Source organism: Peromyscus leucopus, chromosome 8b (assembly GCF_004664715.2).
Source record: "Peromyscus leucopus breed LL Stock chromosome 8b, UCI_PerLeu_2.1, whole genome shotgun sequence".
NCBI lineage: Eukaryota > Metazoa > Chordata > Mammalia > Rodentia > Cricetidae > Peromyscus > Peromyscus leucopus.
In genome coordinates this window covers 41,267,720-41,285,221 of record NC_051086.1, presented here as the reverse complement: position 1 = coordinate 41,285,221, position 17,502 = coordinate 41,267,720, and the positions used below count along the sequence as shown (strand labels likewise).

The 17,502-nt window shown below is 42.1% G+C and overlaps 1 protein-coding gene across 1 annotated transcript; it reads right to left on the bottom strand.

The window, feature by feature from the left end:
• Nucleotides 1–2,682: 2,682 nt before the first annotated feature.
• Nucleotides 2,683–4,037, bottom strand: LOC114683011 (olfactory receptor 2A12-like). Its single transcript, XM_028857175.2, has one exon. It carries the CDS (start codon nucleotides 4,006–4,008, stop codon nucleotides 3,007–3,009), a length of 1,002 nt encoding a protein of 333 aa, XP_028713008.2. The 5' UTR covers nucleotides 4,009–4,037; the 3' UTR covers nucleotides 2,683–3,006.
• Between the last annotated feature and the right edge of the window lie 13,465 nt (nucleotides 4,038–17,502).

Below are 17,502 nucleotides of genomic sequence, written 5' to 3'. Positions count from 1 at the left end.
ATTTACGGTCCATTGTCCTTGACCCAGTAGCATGTCAACCGTCCACTGTGGTTGATTATTCTGAAGATTAATCCTAGCTTGTACCTGGGGCTCTATCTGTAACTATAGATTTGAAGTCCAGATACTGTCCTGTAGTTAAGCATGCTCTGGCTATTTTGAACCAATCTGTTGGAGTCATGGCCTGAGTAGTGAGCCTAGTCAATAATGTTAAGGTATAACTGGCCGTTACTCCATAGGCTCGAGCAGCCTCAACCAGGTCTTTTAATTGTTTATATGGCACAGGTTCATGATATCTGTTGTTTGTTTGCGGATCTTCAAAGACTGGAAACGCGGACGCTAGCTGTGTCCAGGTGTCCCTCCTAATAAAACGACAACTTTCACCTGTTTGCAGGCACGAAGGTGTTGCTGAGGGTGGATGTGGTCCCGAAGGCGCCGTTGGTTCCACATTCACCCCAGCAGAAGCATTATAAGGAGGAGGTCGCTGCCGCCCATATCTCTCTTTTTTATATTCAGCTGCAGCTTCCTCTAAATTTTCCTCCTCATCTGGATCCAATTCATTGTCAGCCTCTTTAGGCCTACTTAAGTTCTCCCCTTTAAAGTCTAATTCTGAGAGACTATCCTGGTGCTTAATTAATGCCTTGTGTCCCTTTTTAATGATTTCCACATTGCGTTCTTCCTTGAGACATGCATATATGAAACAGCAAAGAAGAGCAACAATTGTCATAGGAATGAACACAAAAGCAAGCACAAACGGATTTATCCCAACCATCAGCATACCTGGAGAACTTACCGACGTCATCGCCGTTCCTGGCGACTTACCGACGTCACCACCATTCCTAGAGAACTCACCGACGTCCTCGCCATTCCTGGCGAACTTACCGACGTCACCGTTCCTGGAGAACTCACCGACGTCACCGCTCCGTGTGCTGAGTTCTGAATCCTCCTCGACCCCTCACCTGGTGTCCAAAGTTTCCGTCCCGTCCCGGGTTCTTTCCCGGGTTTCCGTCCTTTCCCGGGTTTCGGCACCAGTTGGTGTCCGAAGTTTCCTTCCCGGGTTTCGGCACCAGTTGCGGTGAGCTCCTCGGCCAGCAAGGAAGAACGACCACCATGTGAGGATCCGTCTCAGAACACACTTTATTGGAGCGCCTCTTGGTTAAAGGAGAGCGGGAGGTGAGGGCCCCGAGGACTAAACTACAGCTGCTTATATAGGGAATCAGGCAAACGTGCCGTACTGTGATTGGGTCCCGCCAGAATGCTAGCACGGGGGGCCACGGGATAGGCTGAGGACATAAGGCCAATTACCATACTCGTGCATCATTGCCAAATATGGAGTTGTTTACAGCTAGGCTACCAGGAAGCCAGCGCCATCTTTGAATAGCGGCTCCCTACAGAGAGCTGACACCCTCACACAGATATATGTGCAGGCAAAACACCAATGCACATAAAGTAAAAATAAATAAATAATAAATTTTTTTAAAAAAAGATCTATTCTGAATGCACTGCCTACCCATAAAAAGGGATATTCACTAGCGTGGAAGCATCAGCTGCCAACAGCAATTAGTAAGACAGTAGAAAGGGGACATCTTGTCTTCAGAATAATGACAACAAGTGTTTACTTTTAAAATGACATGCTTATCTACATGTATATCAACTTTCCTGATTTTTCAAATAGAAATCTTTGCAAAACGAATGGCTGAATCTGGAATTAAATGTATACTTTGTCTCCAAAATTAGCAATATTACAACAACCAATATATAGACTTTTAAAATATGTACTTGTTTATATATCATAACCAATCTATTTAAGTACATATAAGTAAGTTAATAACATTTATCCTTACTTGTTTTGAGCTATCATCCATATGAAATAAATTAAAAAGAATATCTTTTAAGTTTAATATATATACATATCTATCTATCTATATTCATGTGCATGTGTGTTTGTCGGATGTGGATGTGCACATGTGAGTGCTGTACCAACACGGACCAGGAAGAGGCATCAGTTCCTATGGAGCTAGAGTGACAGATCGCTGTGAGCCACCTGATGTGGGTGCTGGGAACCTAACTTGGATCATACTGCTTCATAAAAGCAGTGTGTCTTTCTATTTTAAATTTAAGGAAAGCACACACTTTTTCTAAAAATAATCCAAAGCAGAGGACATTTAAATAAACAGACAAACAAATAAATATGAGGATGGAAGTCTATGCTCCTTTAAATGTGCTCATCGTTGCAGTCCTGCACGCAAAAATATCTTGGATTCAATATTCAGCATCACAAGATGTCTCTCATTAGTAACTTTTACATAGTTTCATCTTGTAACATTGAATCACACGCATGTTGTGTGATTTTCATTGCCTTTAATTCTGGAAGAGCTAGGATTTACTTTGAGATTGAGTTCCTCAACAAAGCACAGCTGATTAGGGACCAGGAGCCCAGCACTTGTCACAATGTGAGGTTTTACGAATAGAAAGAAAGTTGAGCCACCCCAAGTGTGGTGGTACACATCAACAATGTCAGCCCTCAGGAAGCCAAGGCCAGCCTGAGGTACAGAGTGAGCCAGTGTTTCACAAAACCAAAATGAGGGAAACACACACACACACACACACACACACACACACACACACACACACACACAGAGAGAGAGAGAGAGAGAGAGAGAGAGAGAGAGAGAGAGAGAGAGAGAGAGAGAGAGAACTATAGAATAGAGCGGTCAGTGACAACATTGTTGACATGAAGTTCATGTGCTCATGTATATTCTTAGATCTTATCCATATTTGATTGAGCTGACAGATGACATGTTGACTCCTTATTAATGCACATCAATATTTTCCCATAGAAGTGACAAATATGAAACAAAAAGTTTGGGGGGAGGGTATCTGTCAAAATATGAGTCTCTTCATCAGCAGTTCTGGCAAGCGGAAATTGCTACTGGTGAGGTTTAGTCTCACAGAATGTGGGCATGAACCTCTTAGGCAAATGAATACAATGCTCAGCTCCTGAGGGTTCTAGAATGTGATTCTTGTGCCTTTTTTGTACCTCTCAATCACTCGCCTCATGGCACTCTGCACTTCCTTGTTCCGTAGACTGTAGATGAACGGGTTCAGTGCTGGACCGATGACCGCATAGAACACAGAGATCAGCTTGTCTCCCTCGGCGGAGTAGAGGGACTTGGGCCTCAAGTACCTGATCAGCCCTGTTCCATAATAGATGGTCACCACAGCCAAGTGTGAAGCACACGTTGAAAAGGCCTTTTTTCTGCCCTCAACTGAGTCTATTCTTATCACAGCCACCAAGATGCGAAGGTAGGAGAGGACAATCAGGAGGAAAGGGAGTAGCACTGTGCCAGCCCCTCCGATGGCCATCGTGGCCTCCTGCAGAGATGTGTCTGCACAGAACATGTGCAGAAGGACAGGCAGTTCACAGAAAAGATAATCAACAACGTAAGGACCGCAGAGTGGAAGGATTACGATGTAGAGAGGTATAACTGAGGCACAAAAGCCTGTGACCCAGACTGCCACTGCCAGAGCTGTACACACCGCCCAGCTCATGATGAGAAGGTACCTCAGCGGATAGCAGATGGCCACGTAGCGATCTATGGCCATCACTGCAAGGAGAAAGCACTCGGTTGACTCCAAGAATAGAGTGAGGTAGGTCTGAGCCAGGCAGAATGGGTAAGAGATGACCTTCCTGCTTGCAAGAAAATTGAAGAGCATCTTTGGAGTCACAACTGTGCTGAAGAGTCCATTGAGGAAAGCCAGGTGGCAGAGGAAGAAATACATGGGTGTCTGCAGAGAGGAGTCTAGAGCCACTGACGTGACGACAGCCGTGTTCCCCAGACAGTTCGCTAGGTAGACCAGGGAGAAGAAGAGGAAGAGGGGAATCTCAGTCTGGGGGTGATCAGAAAACCCCACAAGGACCAGCTCAGCGATGGTGCTGGAGTTCTGGGGTCCCATGCCTGCTACTGAGCCATCCCTGTTCGAATGAGAAGAAATTAAAGGACCCCACATGAAAACTCTTAGGTCAGGTCGGCTCCCTTCACATTGCTTTAGTGCTGAAGGTGATGCCTGTCCTAAATTTAAATGATGGCCTCTCTGTGAGACCCTTTCAGACACAAATGGAACCCACCACTCCCCTAACTATGACTGACCATTTTGGGGAAATTACACACGATCTCGTAGTTCCACAGAGATAATTTTGCCATTGCTACATCATATCACACAGACTACCCCTCTGTGGTTCACTAACTGCACCTTTGAATGAGCTGCCTCTTAAAAGCCAGCAGGAACTTCAGTAAGATACAGTGACTTGTCGGACATCATGAGTATAAATGGGAATGTTGAAAATAATTCCATTCTCCTTCAATTAGGCTGGTAATTGATATTTACGAAGTTCATTGAGCCAAACAAGGAATTTAACATTCCAAGTCTATATAGACAATGGGTTTATACAGATGGAATACTACAGGTAGTATTTAAACTGGTTAACCAGGTCAGGATTAGCAAAAACAATACAGTTAAGTCACCCAGACTTCTGGCTTTCAGATTTCTAGTCATGGTCTCAGAGAATATAGTTGTCTCAAAGACAGAGTTTTCTTGTTATACTTGAGTTGGCATGCAGTGCACTGTGTTTCATCAGGCATTTTCCTACACACTTTGCTCTTATCTTCCTTGCTCACTCCACACCCCCTCACTCCCATCTGTCTGCCCCTCACTCCCATCTGTCTGCTCTCCCTCCTCCCCACATAGTCCTCCTCCTGCCCATTTCCTTACCCTTATGCATTCCATTACCTTCTCTTTTGCTCTCACTGCCTGAAGATCTCTTCTCCCCTGCCATGGTCCATGGTCCCTTTCTAGTTTCATAAGTACATCTATATATTACATATAAATTTAAATCAAAAGTCTGCATATAAAAGAAAGCCTGTACTATTTATCTTTCAGAATCTCAATATCAAGATTTTGTTGTTATATTAAGCACATTGTAAAATAGTCTTTGCAGGGCCATTCTTCCCAAATGCACACTTAGAAGCAAACACCTCTTTAAGAACATATGAATTAAGTTTCTGAATGTGCGGAAATTCAAAGGTCTAAGCTGGCTCAGTAACGTGTAGAATATCACACAACACAGGTGCAAAATGCTAGCTTTTGTTGACATAGCAACACAACAATAAAACATGATGCTTCTGGGAATATTTTCTGCATAGAAGTCTGTCAGTCATAAGACACAGAGCCCAATTTTCACTCAGTTACGTCCCTCCCACCTCAACATGGCTCCTGTCTCCACTCACTCGCACAGGCTGTGTTTCCTCTTTGTCCTGCCAGAGTTCTCCGTTTTCTTACTTCCTTGTAAGAAATTTCACATAAAATGCTTTCCTAGATTTTTCTAAAAAACTGCTCTCTCCCCCAAGGTTTTTTGAACACATACACACACACACACACACACACACACACACACACACACAGAGAGAGAGAGAGAGAGAGAGAGAGAGAGAGAGAGAGAGAGAGAGAGAGAGAGAGAGAGAGAATAGCCTTTGAATGAGGAGGATGAGTTCGGCAGAGAAAGGCAGTTGACATACCAGCTCAGCTCCCTGATGCTGGGAAATCCATCAGTCTGTGCTCAATGTTGGCAAAGTGTAGATGAAATTTTCTGAAAAGGACCAGTTTCTTGGCTCTGTCTATAAAGGAGGCAGCATCAGAACCACAACCATCTGCCAGCATGAGAGGGCATGTGTAACACACCCAGAGTCTCTCTTCTCTCTGTACCATGTGCTGCTCGGCTGTAATCACAAATAAATGGATCTTGTTCCCCGAGCTCCCATGATTTTATCATAATAGTTATCCTCATTCTCTTTATCTCCTTTCATACTCATCTCAACTTTATATTTACCAGGATTTTCCTGAAATGAAAATAAATAAAGTTGGTATCTAGACATAAATCCAGACTGGAGATGACTGAGTTTTGTAAAACCCATTAACAGAGAAAAGTTTTAGGTGGATCCCCAAGGGAACCAGTTACTTCATGCAAGAAAAATAAAAAACAAATTAATTATTTTCCACTTACTGTCAGTGACAAATGATTCATTAATGCAACTTAAAATTTCCCACTCATGGTGACATAATGAAATTGCATTTCTTCTCTGAGAAAAAATCTCAGCTTGGGAGTTTAAGTGGACAACTAAAAGCATTGTGTTCTTGACACCCTATTTTTCTTATTTTGTATTTTTGGTTTTTATTATAATTATTCAGTTGTACGTTTTGCAGGGAATCTGTGGATTTCACTGTGATCAGCCCAGACATGCATGCACACACTGTGCTCTGAACACATGTGTCCTCTCCTGTCCTCTTTCTCCTCCCTCCTCCCCTTTGTCCCTTTGGTCCCCTTTCACTAACTTAACAGTCTATCTTCTATTTCCAATGATCCTGCATATGAGAAGAGAGGTGATGCTTTTCTGTCTAAGTCTAGCTCATTTCACTCAAGGTGACAATTTCCATTGCATCAAAGTTTCTACATATGATAAGATATGACTCTTTACAGCTGAATGCTCCATAGAATGTATACACCACATGCCATTATCCATTCATCTGTTGATAGGCAGCTAGTCTGATTCTAAATATCTATTGTGAGTAGTGCTACAATAAACATGGATATGTGAGCCTTCATCCCCACAGGTTTGCCCCAGGACAGCCACAGCTGGGTCATATGGCAATGCTGTTTTCAGTGTTTAGAGACGCCCCTTACTGTTTACTACAGTGGCTGCACTAGTTTCTTCTACCTCACGGATTCTTATGTTCTGTCACTTCTCATATCCAAGAGTGCTGGAGAGTGGCAGTCATGCTCCTTATTTCATTTCTTTCTTTAAATTTTTGGTTATTTCAGTATTTCATATTTGTTTCGTGTGTGTGTGTGTGTGTGTGTGTGTGTGTGTGTGTGTGTGTGTGTGTGTGTGTGCCTCATGTATGTGGAAGACAGAAGAAGGCATCAGGTCCCCAGGAACAGGTGGTTGTGAGCTGCCTAATGTGGGTGCTGGAAACCAAACCAGATCATGTGCAAGAGCAGCGAGTGTCTTAGTAACTGAACCATCTCTCCAGCCTTCTTCCTTTATTGATGTTTGAATGTTCTGTCTCCTGACCTTTCCCTCTCTCCTTGATACTCCTTCTTCTGCTTCATCTCAGCTACTCGTGATGCTTCTCACTATTTTATTTAATTCATTGAACCTTCTGACTTTTCTATTTATTTAATTTTTCCTTATCTCCATTTCTTGCTGAATTTCTAGTCATGGTGCTGACTTCATCATCCACGGTGTTGACCTCATCATCCATGGTGCTGACATCATCATCCATGGTGCTGACTTCTTTATCTATGGTGCTGACATCATCATCCATGGTGCTGACTTCTTTATCCATGGTGCTGGCTTTGTCATCCTGATGCTGCTTCATCCATGGTGCTGATTCATCATCTGTGATGATGACTTCTTTATCCATGGTGCTGACTTCATCCATGCTGCTGACTTCTTTATCATTGATGGTGATGACTTCACCCATAATGTTGACATCTTCATCCACAGTGCTGACTTCTTCATCTGTGGTTCTGACATCTTCATCGATGGTGGCAAATTCTTGGTTCCTTGTGCTGACTTCTTCATCTATGTTGCTGGCTTTTTCATGCGTTTCTAACTTTCTCAACTAGATCCTGAATTGATTTCTTTACTTCATTCATTCTTCTTTTCTTTATATCCTCTTTGGAATAACTTGCTAATTTTTAGTTTTCATGTAACTTTTGTAATTCTTCTGGCATTTTACACACTTCAGTAACGGAGGAATTAAGATCTTTTTGAGAAGTCTTGTTTTTTTTTGTTTGTTTCTTGTTTTATTGTGTGATGATTTGCATATCTTTTGGCTTGGTTATCTCCAGGTTTTAAGTATCTTCTTATCAAGGAGTCTCCCCTTAAGGACTCAACTCCCAGTATCAACCAGAGAAAAGAAAGAAAATTACCACAACAGTAACAATATTAAGTTGAACAATATATAAAAATACACTAATTACATCATAGTAACATATTATCAATAACTATAGAACACAAATGGTAAACAATAATGAAAACTGTGCTGCGATGTTGAAAGTTGTTTAGGGTAAATGTAGAACTAGGTACCTGACTAAGATAGCAAGAGTGGAGAAAGCACAGAAGAAGCAAAGTAAAGGACAGAGAGGGACACTTTGAAGGAAGGAGAGAATAAACAGCAAGGGATAAAAATCAACAAAATCCCCAATAATAAAATAAGTGTATAAAATAGTGAGATAAATGTAAGAAAGAGAATAAAAATTAAAAAACATAAAAGCTGTTGTGGAATATTAAAGGTATGTTACATTCTTTTATGCTGTGGAATATTTGTTTAATGATGCAAAGATGTGTTGCATTCTTTTATATTGTATTTGTTTAACTCTGTGAAACTGTGTTGTTTTGCCTGCCTGAAACACCTGATTGTTCTAATAAAGAGCTGAATGGCCAATAGCTAGACAGGAGAAAGAAAAAAAATGGGGCTGGCAGGCAGAGAGAAAAAATGGAAGGAGAAAAAGAGAAGGAGGAGCAAGAAAAGAAAAGGAGAGGACACCTGGGTCCAGTCACCCAGCTACACAGCAAACCACAGCGTAAGAAGTAAAGAAAAGTATATAGAAAGATAAAAACCCAGAGGGGATAATTTAAGAAAAGCTGCTAAAAATAAGTCAAGCTAAGGCCAGACATTTATAAGTGATAATAAGACTCTGTGTATTTATTTGGGAGCTAGGTGGCAGGCCCCCAAAAAAACCAAAGAGTAAACAACAACAACAACAACAACAAAAAGCTATCCTTTCAGTATTAATATGAGGACAGCAGAATTGCTAAGCAGGCAAATGAACCTTTGCTGAGCCTGATGCCATGTGTTTGATTCCTGGGACCCACAAGTGGAAGGAGAGAACTGACCTTCACGTATCTACTATGACACATATAAGCACCATATCTCAATACACGATAAACAGCAAGGGATAAAAATCAATGAAACAATTAGAAATAAGATAAAATAGATAGAACACTGGAAGTATGACTGTGTATGGACATCCATAGCCAATGTGTCCCTCAGTGGTGTAAGACTGAAACCTTTCCCATTGTGATCAAAAGCAAGAGAAGAATACAAATGGAAACTGGGAACATCTCTATTATCAGCCAACTGAAATGGGATTCTGAATTAGCTGTTTTTCTTGTTGCTTTCATCTGAAGTGAGAAACATCCAACAAAATCCACTTAAGGAAGGAAGAATTTACTTAGACTTAAAGTTCAGGGTGACATCATGGGGGACAGAGTACAGCCACAGGAACACTAGGGGGACTGTTCATACTGCATCTAAAATCAGGAAGCAGCAAACAGACAGGAATTGGGACAACTGGATGGCCAAACTTCAAGGCCTGTTCCCAATGACCCACTTCTTCCAGCAAGGCTCCACCCCCCTCAATTTTCCACAACAGTTATCTAGGATCCCTTAAGACATCTGTCTTAGTTAGGGTTTCTATTGCTGTGATGAAACACCATGACAAAAAATGCAAGTTGGAGAGGAAAGGCTTTATTTAGCTTACACTTCCATATCAGTGTTCATCACTGAAGGAAGTCACGACAGGAACTCAAGCAGAGCAGGAAGTTGGAGGCAGGAGCTGATGCAGAGGCCATGGAGGGGTGGGTGATGCTTACTGGCTTGCCTCCCATGGCTTACTCAGTCTGCTTTCTTAAAGAACCTAGGATCACCAGCCCAGGGGTAGCCCCACTCACAATGGACTGGGCCCCCCCATCAATCATGGATTAAGAAAATACCTTATAGCCAGATCTTATGGAGGCATTTTCTCAGTTGAGGTTCCCTCCTGACATAAGACCAGCCAGCATAATGTCCACGTAATTTAGCATGTCTTTTTCTACTTCTGGTAAACTCCACTGTGATTTTCACCAGGAATTTCATTTCATGTGTCAACATGTTGAGGAGCGTCAAGATTTAAACAACATCAAGTCTTCCAGGCATGAATATGGATGTCTGTATTTGTCCGTCCTCATTAATTTGCATCAAATGAGTCCTTTAGTTACCAGTGCAGAAATCTTCTGCTTCATTGTAAAAATTGTTGTAAATGGCATTGTTTTCTTATTTTTTCCATTGTTCATTGAGAGAGTCTACAAATCCTACTAGTTATCATGTGTTGACTTTGTATCCTGCAATTCTGTTGAATTTGGTGACTGTGATAGGAATCTACTGTGATCTCTAGTGAATAGATAGTAGCTCTTACAATTTGACTATGAAGTGTCCCCTCAGGCTCACACTTGATCCTCCGACAGTGGCACTGTTTTGAAAAGTCATGGAACCTTTAGGATGCAGGAAATTGTGCCTTTTTTACTTATTAAAGTTTGCTTTGTGGCCTATAATGCCATCAATTTTACAGAAGGTTCTGTGTGCCATTGGGAAGAATGTGTGTTCCCATCTCCTGGGCAGAAAGTCCTGCAGGTGTCTGTGCGAACTCCATTCCCTTTACGGATATGTAACAGATCCCTTTCACTCTCATAATTAGCTTCAAAACCTCTGGTATCATTTATAAGAACGGCTCTCCCAGCTTGCGGGCGGCTTCCACTTGCTTAGCTTTGAGTTCCGACCTTCCACTCTCCTGTGGTGCCCTGCTGTTTGCACCTCGGTTTATAGATGCCCTTCAAACCCGCGCGCTCACGTGTTTCTTGACCATGCTTCCTAATCTAATTAGTCTGTATCTGGTAATTGGTGAGTTAAGGCTATTTGCACTCAAGGTTGGAACTGAGAAGAGTTTGCTACTGCTGGGATGTTGTTGTTTGTTGCTCTGATCGACTGGTTGCTATTACTTTTCTCCCTTCTCTGGTAGTTGATGTTGGCTGCTTTCCGGTCTGCCGTGCCAGATATGACTGGTTATTTCCCGATCCTCCTCTGTCCTTCTACTGCTTTCATGGGTTGCATTGTGCCATGTATTTGTGAGAAACTGTCTCCCTGGCTCCTTCCTGGTCAGTATTCTTGTAAGAATATTCTGTCGTGCTGGTTGGTTCTCGGGAGTTCCCTTAACTTCTGTTCGTCTGGAAGTAATTCTTCCTTCTCCGTCTATTCTAATACGTCATTTTTATGAGTAAACTTTACATGATGCAAACAAGATTTAATCTGAACAGATACATCATGCATGAATTAAGCCTACAGGCATTTGCTAAAAGATTTAAAGATAAATCCCAAGTCTGTGTCTAATGACAATAATGTGTAGTATTTATTATTAGAATTATTGTTTTTATTTTATTATTGTTATATATGGTAACTGTGCGCTCATGTGTCACTATTTCATATTTCAATTATTGTTGTTATATATGGTAACTGTGTGCTCATGTGTCACTATTTCATATTTCAATGTGGAATAAAGTGTGAAATACTAAAAATGAGTAGTTTGAAGACCAGGGAAAGGCCCTGCAGCTGCGTGGGCGCTGGGACTCCACAGCTGTGATTCTAGATATGGCCAGCAGAGGGCAACAATCCTAAGAAAAGGGTCCTGCAAAACCTAAGGGGAAACTCTTGTTCACTTGCGTCAGGACAAGGAAAGAACAGATCCGGGTGAGGACGCTGGGGTGGTCAGTGGAGAAGGGCCATCGGTGGAGGAAAACCCTTAGGACGGGGTAGTGGGACGCTGGGGCTATCAGACATGCATTACCGACAGCGTGTACAGCAGATTTGCCCGGCTTCTGGGGGTTCGGGCATGGTGTGGTGATTCGATGTCTGCTACTCCGCCCCTGAGGAGTTAAGGTTGGTGTAGTCAGGAGTGGGAAAGCCAGATAAGGACAGGGGTTGGGGTGTGGACTTAATCAGAGGTTCGGTGAAGGAAACAGAACCATCGCTAGCCAGGGTTTTAAACTAGGTCTGAACAGCACATTTTTTAAAAAGGCAACATTATATAAACGAAGCAAGAAGAAAGGGTGTGTACTGGATAGCGTGGAAACCCGAACTCACCTAGCTTCATCATCTCCGCCTCGGCTTCTCCAGGGGCTCCATGCTTCAGCCAGCCTTGGATTGTGACTGCCCCAGGAGTCCAAATATAATGGCCTAACACGTTATATACACATGCCTGATTCGCATCCTGCTGGTTCTGTACTTAAGTACCCTTGTACATCCTCTCTCTCTGTGGAAATTGTGAGTCTCTATTCATCTGTTCACCTTGATGTACTCACCTCCCTGCCACCTGCAGAGCAGAGACTTGGCACAGGTCAGAATTGTAAACACACACACACACACACACACACACATTTTCTTTTTTAGTTTGGTTTTTTTAAGACAAGGTTTCTCTGTAACAGCTCTAGCTGTCCTGGAACTCTCTCTGTAGACCAAGCTGGCCAAAACAAAACAAAACAAAACAAAAAAACAAAACAAAACAACAATAAAACAGAACCAGCAGGTCAGACTGCCCTATTTAAATTCAGCGTCTATCAATACCCCCCTGCAGCCAGGCTGAGGCACTTTCCTCTGGAGGTAGTGCCCTCCCTCCTGGGCACTGTGTGACCTGTGTCTCTGTCTCCCTGCAGTTTAATGGGGCATGAGGATGCACTTCTCACTCCTGCCAAGACAGAATCATCTCATCCTCAGAGGTCTCCCCTTCTCCCTCATCTTCCTGGGACCTCCACATAGGCTGGAAGACTCTCAGGCTTATGCCAGATTCATTTGTCTCCTTCAGCAAGGCTGAGGCAAGGGGTGCCTCTCGGGGCTCTGCAGGTTTTCCATCATTCCACTCTGATAGCCAGACAGGCTCACTCCCAGGGCCACAACACAGCTGTTATCCTTGGTCAGGTCCTGCAGTTGCTGTATTAGGTGAGAGATGGTGCCATCACACACAGCTTCCAATATAAGCAGAGAGGAGACACAGAGGCCACACATGGACACAGCAGCTGTGGTGGGAAGGCTTCTGCCATTGACATAAACTTGATCTTCTTCTCCATGGAGGGCAAGGGCAAGAAAAACGGGAACAGGAAGTGAGGAGGAGAGACCCAGATCTACCTCCTCTTGCTGTAGCCGAACCAATGAAGACCTTATGTCTAAAGAAACCATTGACATCACCAAGTCCATCTCCCAATGGATGCAGGGATTCCCTCACTGCACCCCATGTCTTCCCTCCCCATTGGTTCAACTGGCTCTGGTGCCTGGAACAACATTATCCTACATTATAATAATACATATAAGATAATCCTGCATATCCTATATGTATCTTATACATCTTCTCTTAGTGGTTCTGGAAGATAGATTCCTGAACATGTGACTGGCTGTGTGACCAGGGCTTCCCTTGAGTAACAGAACCAGGGGCACCTATGTGAATAATTAGAAGGGGGGGGGACAGGGGTTAACAGATTGCTTACACCACAGGGCTGAGTCCAGCAATGGTCATGTGCGCACTGGGGAGGCAGAGAACAGCTTAGCTGCTTATTCTGAGAATCTGGACCCCTCATCAGCCCACACTGAAGGGACTCACACAGAGTCCCTGGAATGGAGTCTGTGTCAGTGGAGAGGCTGTAGCAGCAACAGACACCGAGAAGAAGGGCTTGCAGAGCACATCACTCTGTGCTTCCTACTTTCTTCCATAAGGGCCTCCAGTCCAGACTTCCCACTCTCCTGGAGACCTTGAAGACTGGGAGAAGTCCAGGTAGGCTTCCTGTCCCCCAACCTCCCTACTCTCTCACTATGTCAGCACCCCCCCACACTCTATCTCTAGTCCCATGCCCTTCTACTCGCTGTGGCCCAGCCTTCAACCGGGGCAGACTCCTTGCTCTACCAGAGACCAAGAAAACTGGAAAAAGTCCGGGTTAGGCTGCCTGACCAACAACTCACCCACTCTCTCTGCCTCTGCCCACTCTATCCCCAGTCCCCCACCCTCCTAGTCAGAGCCTCCAACTGTGGCAGGGACTCCCTTGCTCTACCAGAGACCAGCCCATCCACCAAAAGCCCAGCCCCCAACTGGGGTAGAGATCACACAGACTGGGAGAAATCCAGGTAGACTGTCTGCCCACAAAACTCCCCCACTCTCTCAGTATCTTGGCACCCCCCCATCACAAGTCCTGTGCTCTCTGAGTTGCCTTGGCCCAGCCTCCAAGTTGGGTGAAGAATCTCTGCTCTAATAAAGACCAAACAGACTGGCATAAGCCCAGGTCACACAGACCAGAAGACCAAAGAGGAAACATAAACCAAGGAACAAAGCCCTTATCCAACAAAGACAAACTCAGAAATTGGTACCTAGACCTTTAATTATCCCAAATCCAGATTCCAGATGCCAGTTTAAGAACACAAGAAACAACAGCCAAGTTAATATATCACCACCAGAACCCAGCTATCCTACCTCAACAAACCCTGAACATTCCAACACAACAGAAGCATGAGAAAAAGACCTTAAAACCAACATTATGAAGATGACTGAGTTCCTTAAAGAGGGACTTAATTCCTTAAGGAAATTCAGGAAAATATACACAATTGGAGGAAATTAATAACTCCAATAAAGAAAGTTAAGAAAAAGCAAACAAAGAGCTAAAGGAAATGAATAAAACTTTTCAAGACCTAAAAATGAAAATAGAAGCAATAAAGAAAACACAAACTAAGGGAATTCTGAACATGAAAAATCAAGGTATGAGAACAGGAACCACAGATGCAAGTATCACCAACAGAATACAAGAGATGGAAGACAGAATCTCAGACATAGAAGATATGATAGGAGAAATTGATACAACAGTCAAAGAAAATGTTAAATATAAAAAGTTCCTCACACAAACCATCCAGGAAATCTGGGACACCATGAAAAGACCAAACCCTAAGAATGATAGGACTGAAGAAGGAGAAGATACTCAGCTCAAAGTCTCAGAAAATATCTTAAACAAAATCATAGAAGAAAAATTTCCTAACATAAAGAAGGAGATGCCTATAAAGGTACAAGAAGCTTATATACCAAAATAGATTAGACCAGGAAAAAAGTCCCCTTCTGCATAATAATCAAAATACTAAACATACAGAACAAAGAAAGAATATTAAAAGCTGCAAAGGAAAAAGACCAAGTAACATATAAAGGCAGGCCTATTAGAATTACACCTGACTTCTCAATGGAGACTCTAAAACCCAAAAAGGTCTGGACAGATGTCTTGAAGACTCTAAGAGACCACAGATGCCAGCCCAGACTACTATACCCAGCAAAATTTTCAGTCACCATAGATGGAGAAAACAAGATATTCCATGACAAAGTCAAATCTAAATAGTATCTATCTATAAATCCAGCCCTACAGAAGATGCTAAAAAGAAAACTCCAACCCAAGAAGGTTAACTACACCCATGAAAAGACAGGAAATAAATAACCTCACACCAGCAAATTCAAAAGAAGGAAAGCTTTCTCTCTCTCTCTCTCTCTCCTCTCCCTCTCTCTCTCCCTCTCTCTCTCACACACACACACACACACACACACACAACACAACACACTATCACCATCACTGCTAACAACAAATTAACAGAAATTAACAAACATTGGTCATTAATATCTTTCAATATCAAAGGGCTCGATCCCCCAATAAAAAGACACAGGCTAACAGAACGATGGCAAAAATAGGATCCATCCTTCTGCTGCATACAGAAACATACTTCAACATGAAAGACAGACATTATCTCAGGTTAAAGGGTTGGAAAAAGATTTTTCCAAGCAAATGGGCCCAAGAAGCAAGCTGGTATACCTATTCTAACTAATAGCTAAAAAAAAAAAAAAAAAAAGACTTCAAAATTAATCAATAGAGATGCAGAAAGACATTTCATGAAAGAAAAAATTCACCAAAATGATGTTTCAATTCTGAAAAACCATGTCCTACATACAGGGGCACCTACATTTGTAAAAGAAACATCATTAAAGCTTAAATCACACATTAATAGTGTGAGACTTCAATACCCCACTCTCACCAATGGATAGCTCATCCCGCCAAAACCTAACAGAGAAATATTGAAGTTAACAAGATGTTATAAACCAAATAGTCCTAACAGACATCTATAGAACATTTCACCCAAACTCAAAAGAATATACCATCTTATCAGCAACTCACAGAACTTTCTCCAAAACTGACCACAAACTCAGTCACAAATCAAGTCTCAACAGAGAGAAGGAAGTTGAAATAACTCCCTGTATCTTATCAGACTACCACAGATTAAAACTGGATTTCAACAACAGAAAGCCTACAAACTCATGGAAACCGAACAACTCTCTACTGAATGCAAACTAGGTCAAGGAAGAAATAAAGGAAGAAACTGAACACTTCCTAGAATTCAATGAAAATGAATGTGCAACATACCCAAACTTATGGGGAACTATGAAATCAGTGCTACAAGGAAAGTTCATAGCACTAAGTGCCTTCATAAAGAAATTAGAGAGATTTCATACTAGTAACTTAATAGCATACCTGAAAGCTCTAGAACAAAAATAAGCAAACACCCAAGAGTAGATGGCAAAAAATAATCAAACTCTATTTTATTGAGATCAATAAAATGGAAACAAAGAACAATACAAATCAATGAAACAAAGAATTGGTTCTTTGAGAAAACCAGTTAGACAAATCCTTATCCAAACTAACTAAAAGGCAGAGAGAGAATATCCAAATAAGATCAGAAATGAAAAGGGGGACTTAACGTCAGACACTGAGGAAATCCAAAGAATCATTAGGTCATGCTTCTAAAATTTATACTTCACAAAATTGGAAAATTTAAAAGAAATGGACAAATTTCTTGATAGATACCACTTACCAAAGTTAAATCAAGATCAGATAAACATTGAAATAGACCTACAATTCCTAAGGAAATAATAGTCATAAAAGTCTCCCAAACAATAAAAGCCCAGGACCAGACAGTTTTAGCACAGAATTCTACTAGATTTCCAAAGAAGAGTTAATTCCAATACTCCCAAATTATTCCACAAAATAGAAACAGAAGGAACATTGCCAAGTTCATTTTATGAGGTCACATTCACCCTGATACTCAAACCACACAAAGACTCAACAAAGAAAGAGAATTACAGACCAATATCCCTCATGAACATTGATGCAAAACTGAAAAACCTAGGACAGCTAAAACAATCCTGTACAATAAAAGACCTTTGGAGGTATCATCATCCTGATATCAAGCTCTACTATAGAACAATAGTAATAACTGCACAGTATTGACATAAAAACAGGATTGTTGGATCCAGAGGGGCCAAGGACACCACAAGAAAACTTACAGAATCAACTAACCTGGGTTCATAGGAGCTCACAGAGACCGAATGAACAAACAGGGAGGCCTGTATGGGACTGATCTAGGCCCTCTACATATATGTTATGGTTGTGTAGCTTGGTTTGCTTGAGTCTGCTTGGACTCCTAACAGTGGGATCAGGGGCTGTCCCTAATTCTGTAGTCTGCTTTTGGGACCCTATTCCTCATACTGGTTTGACTCTTCCAGCCTTC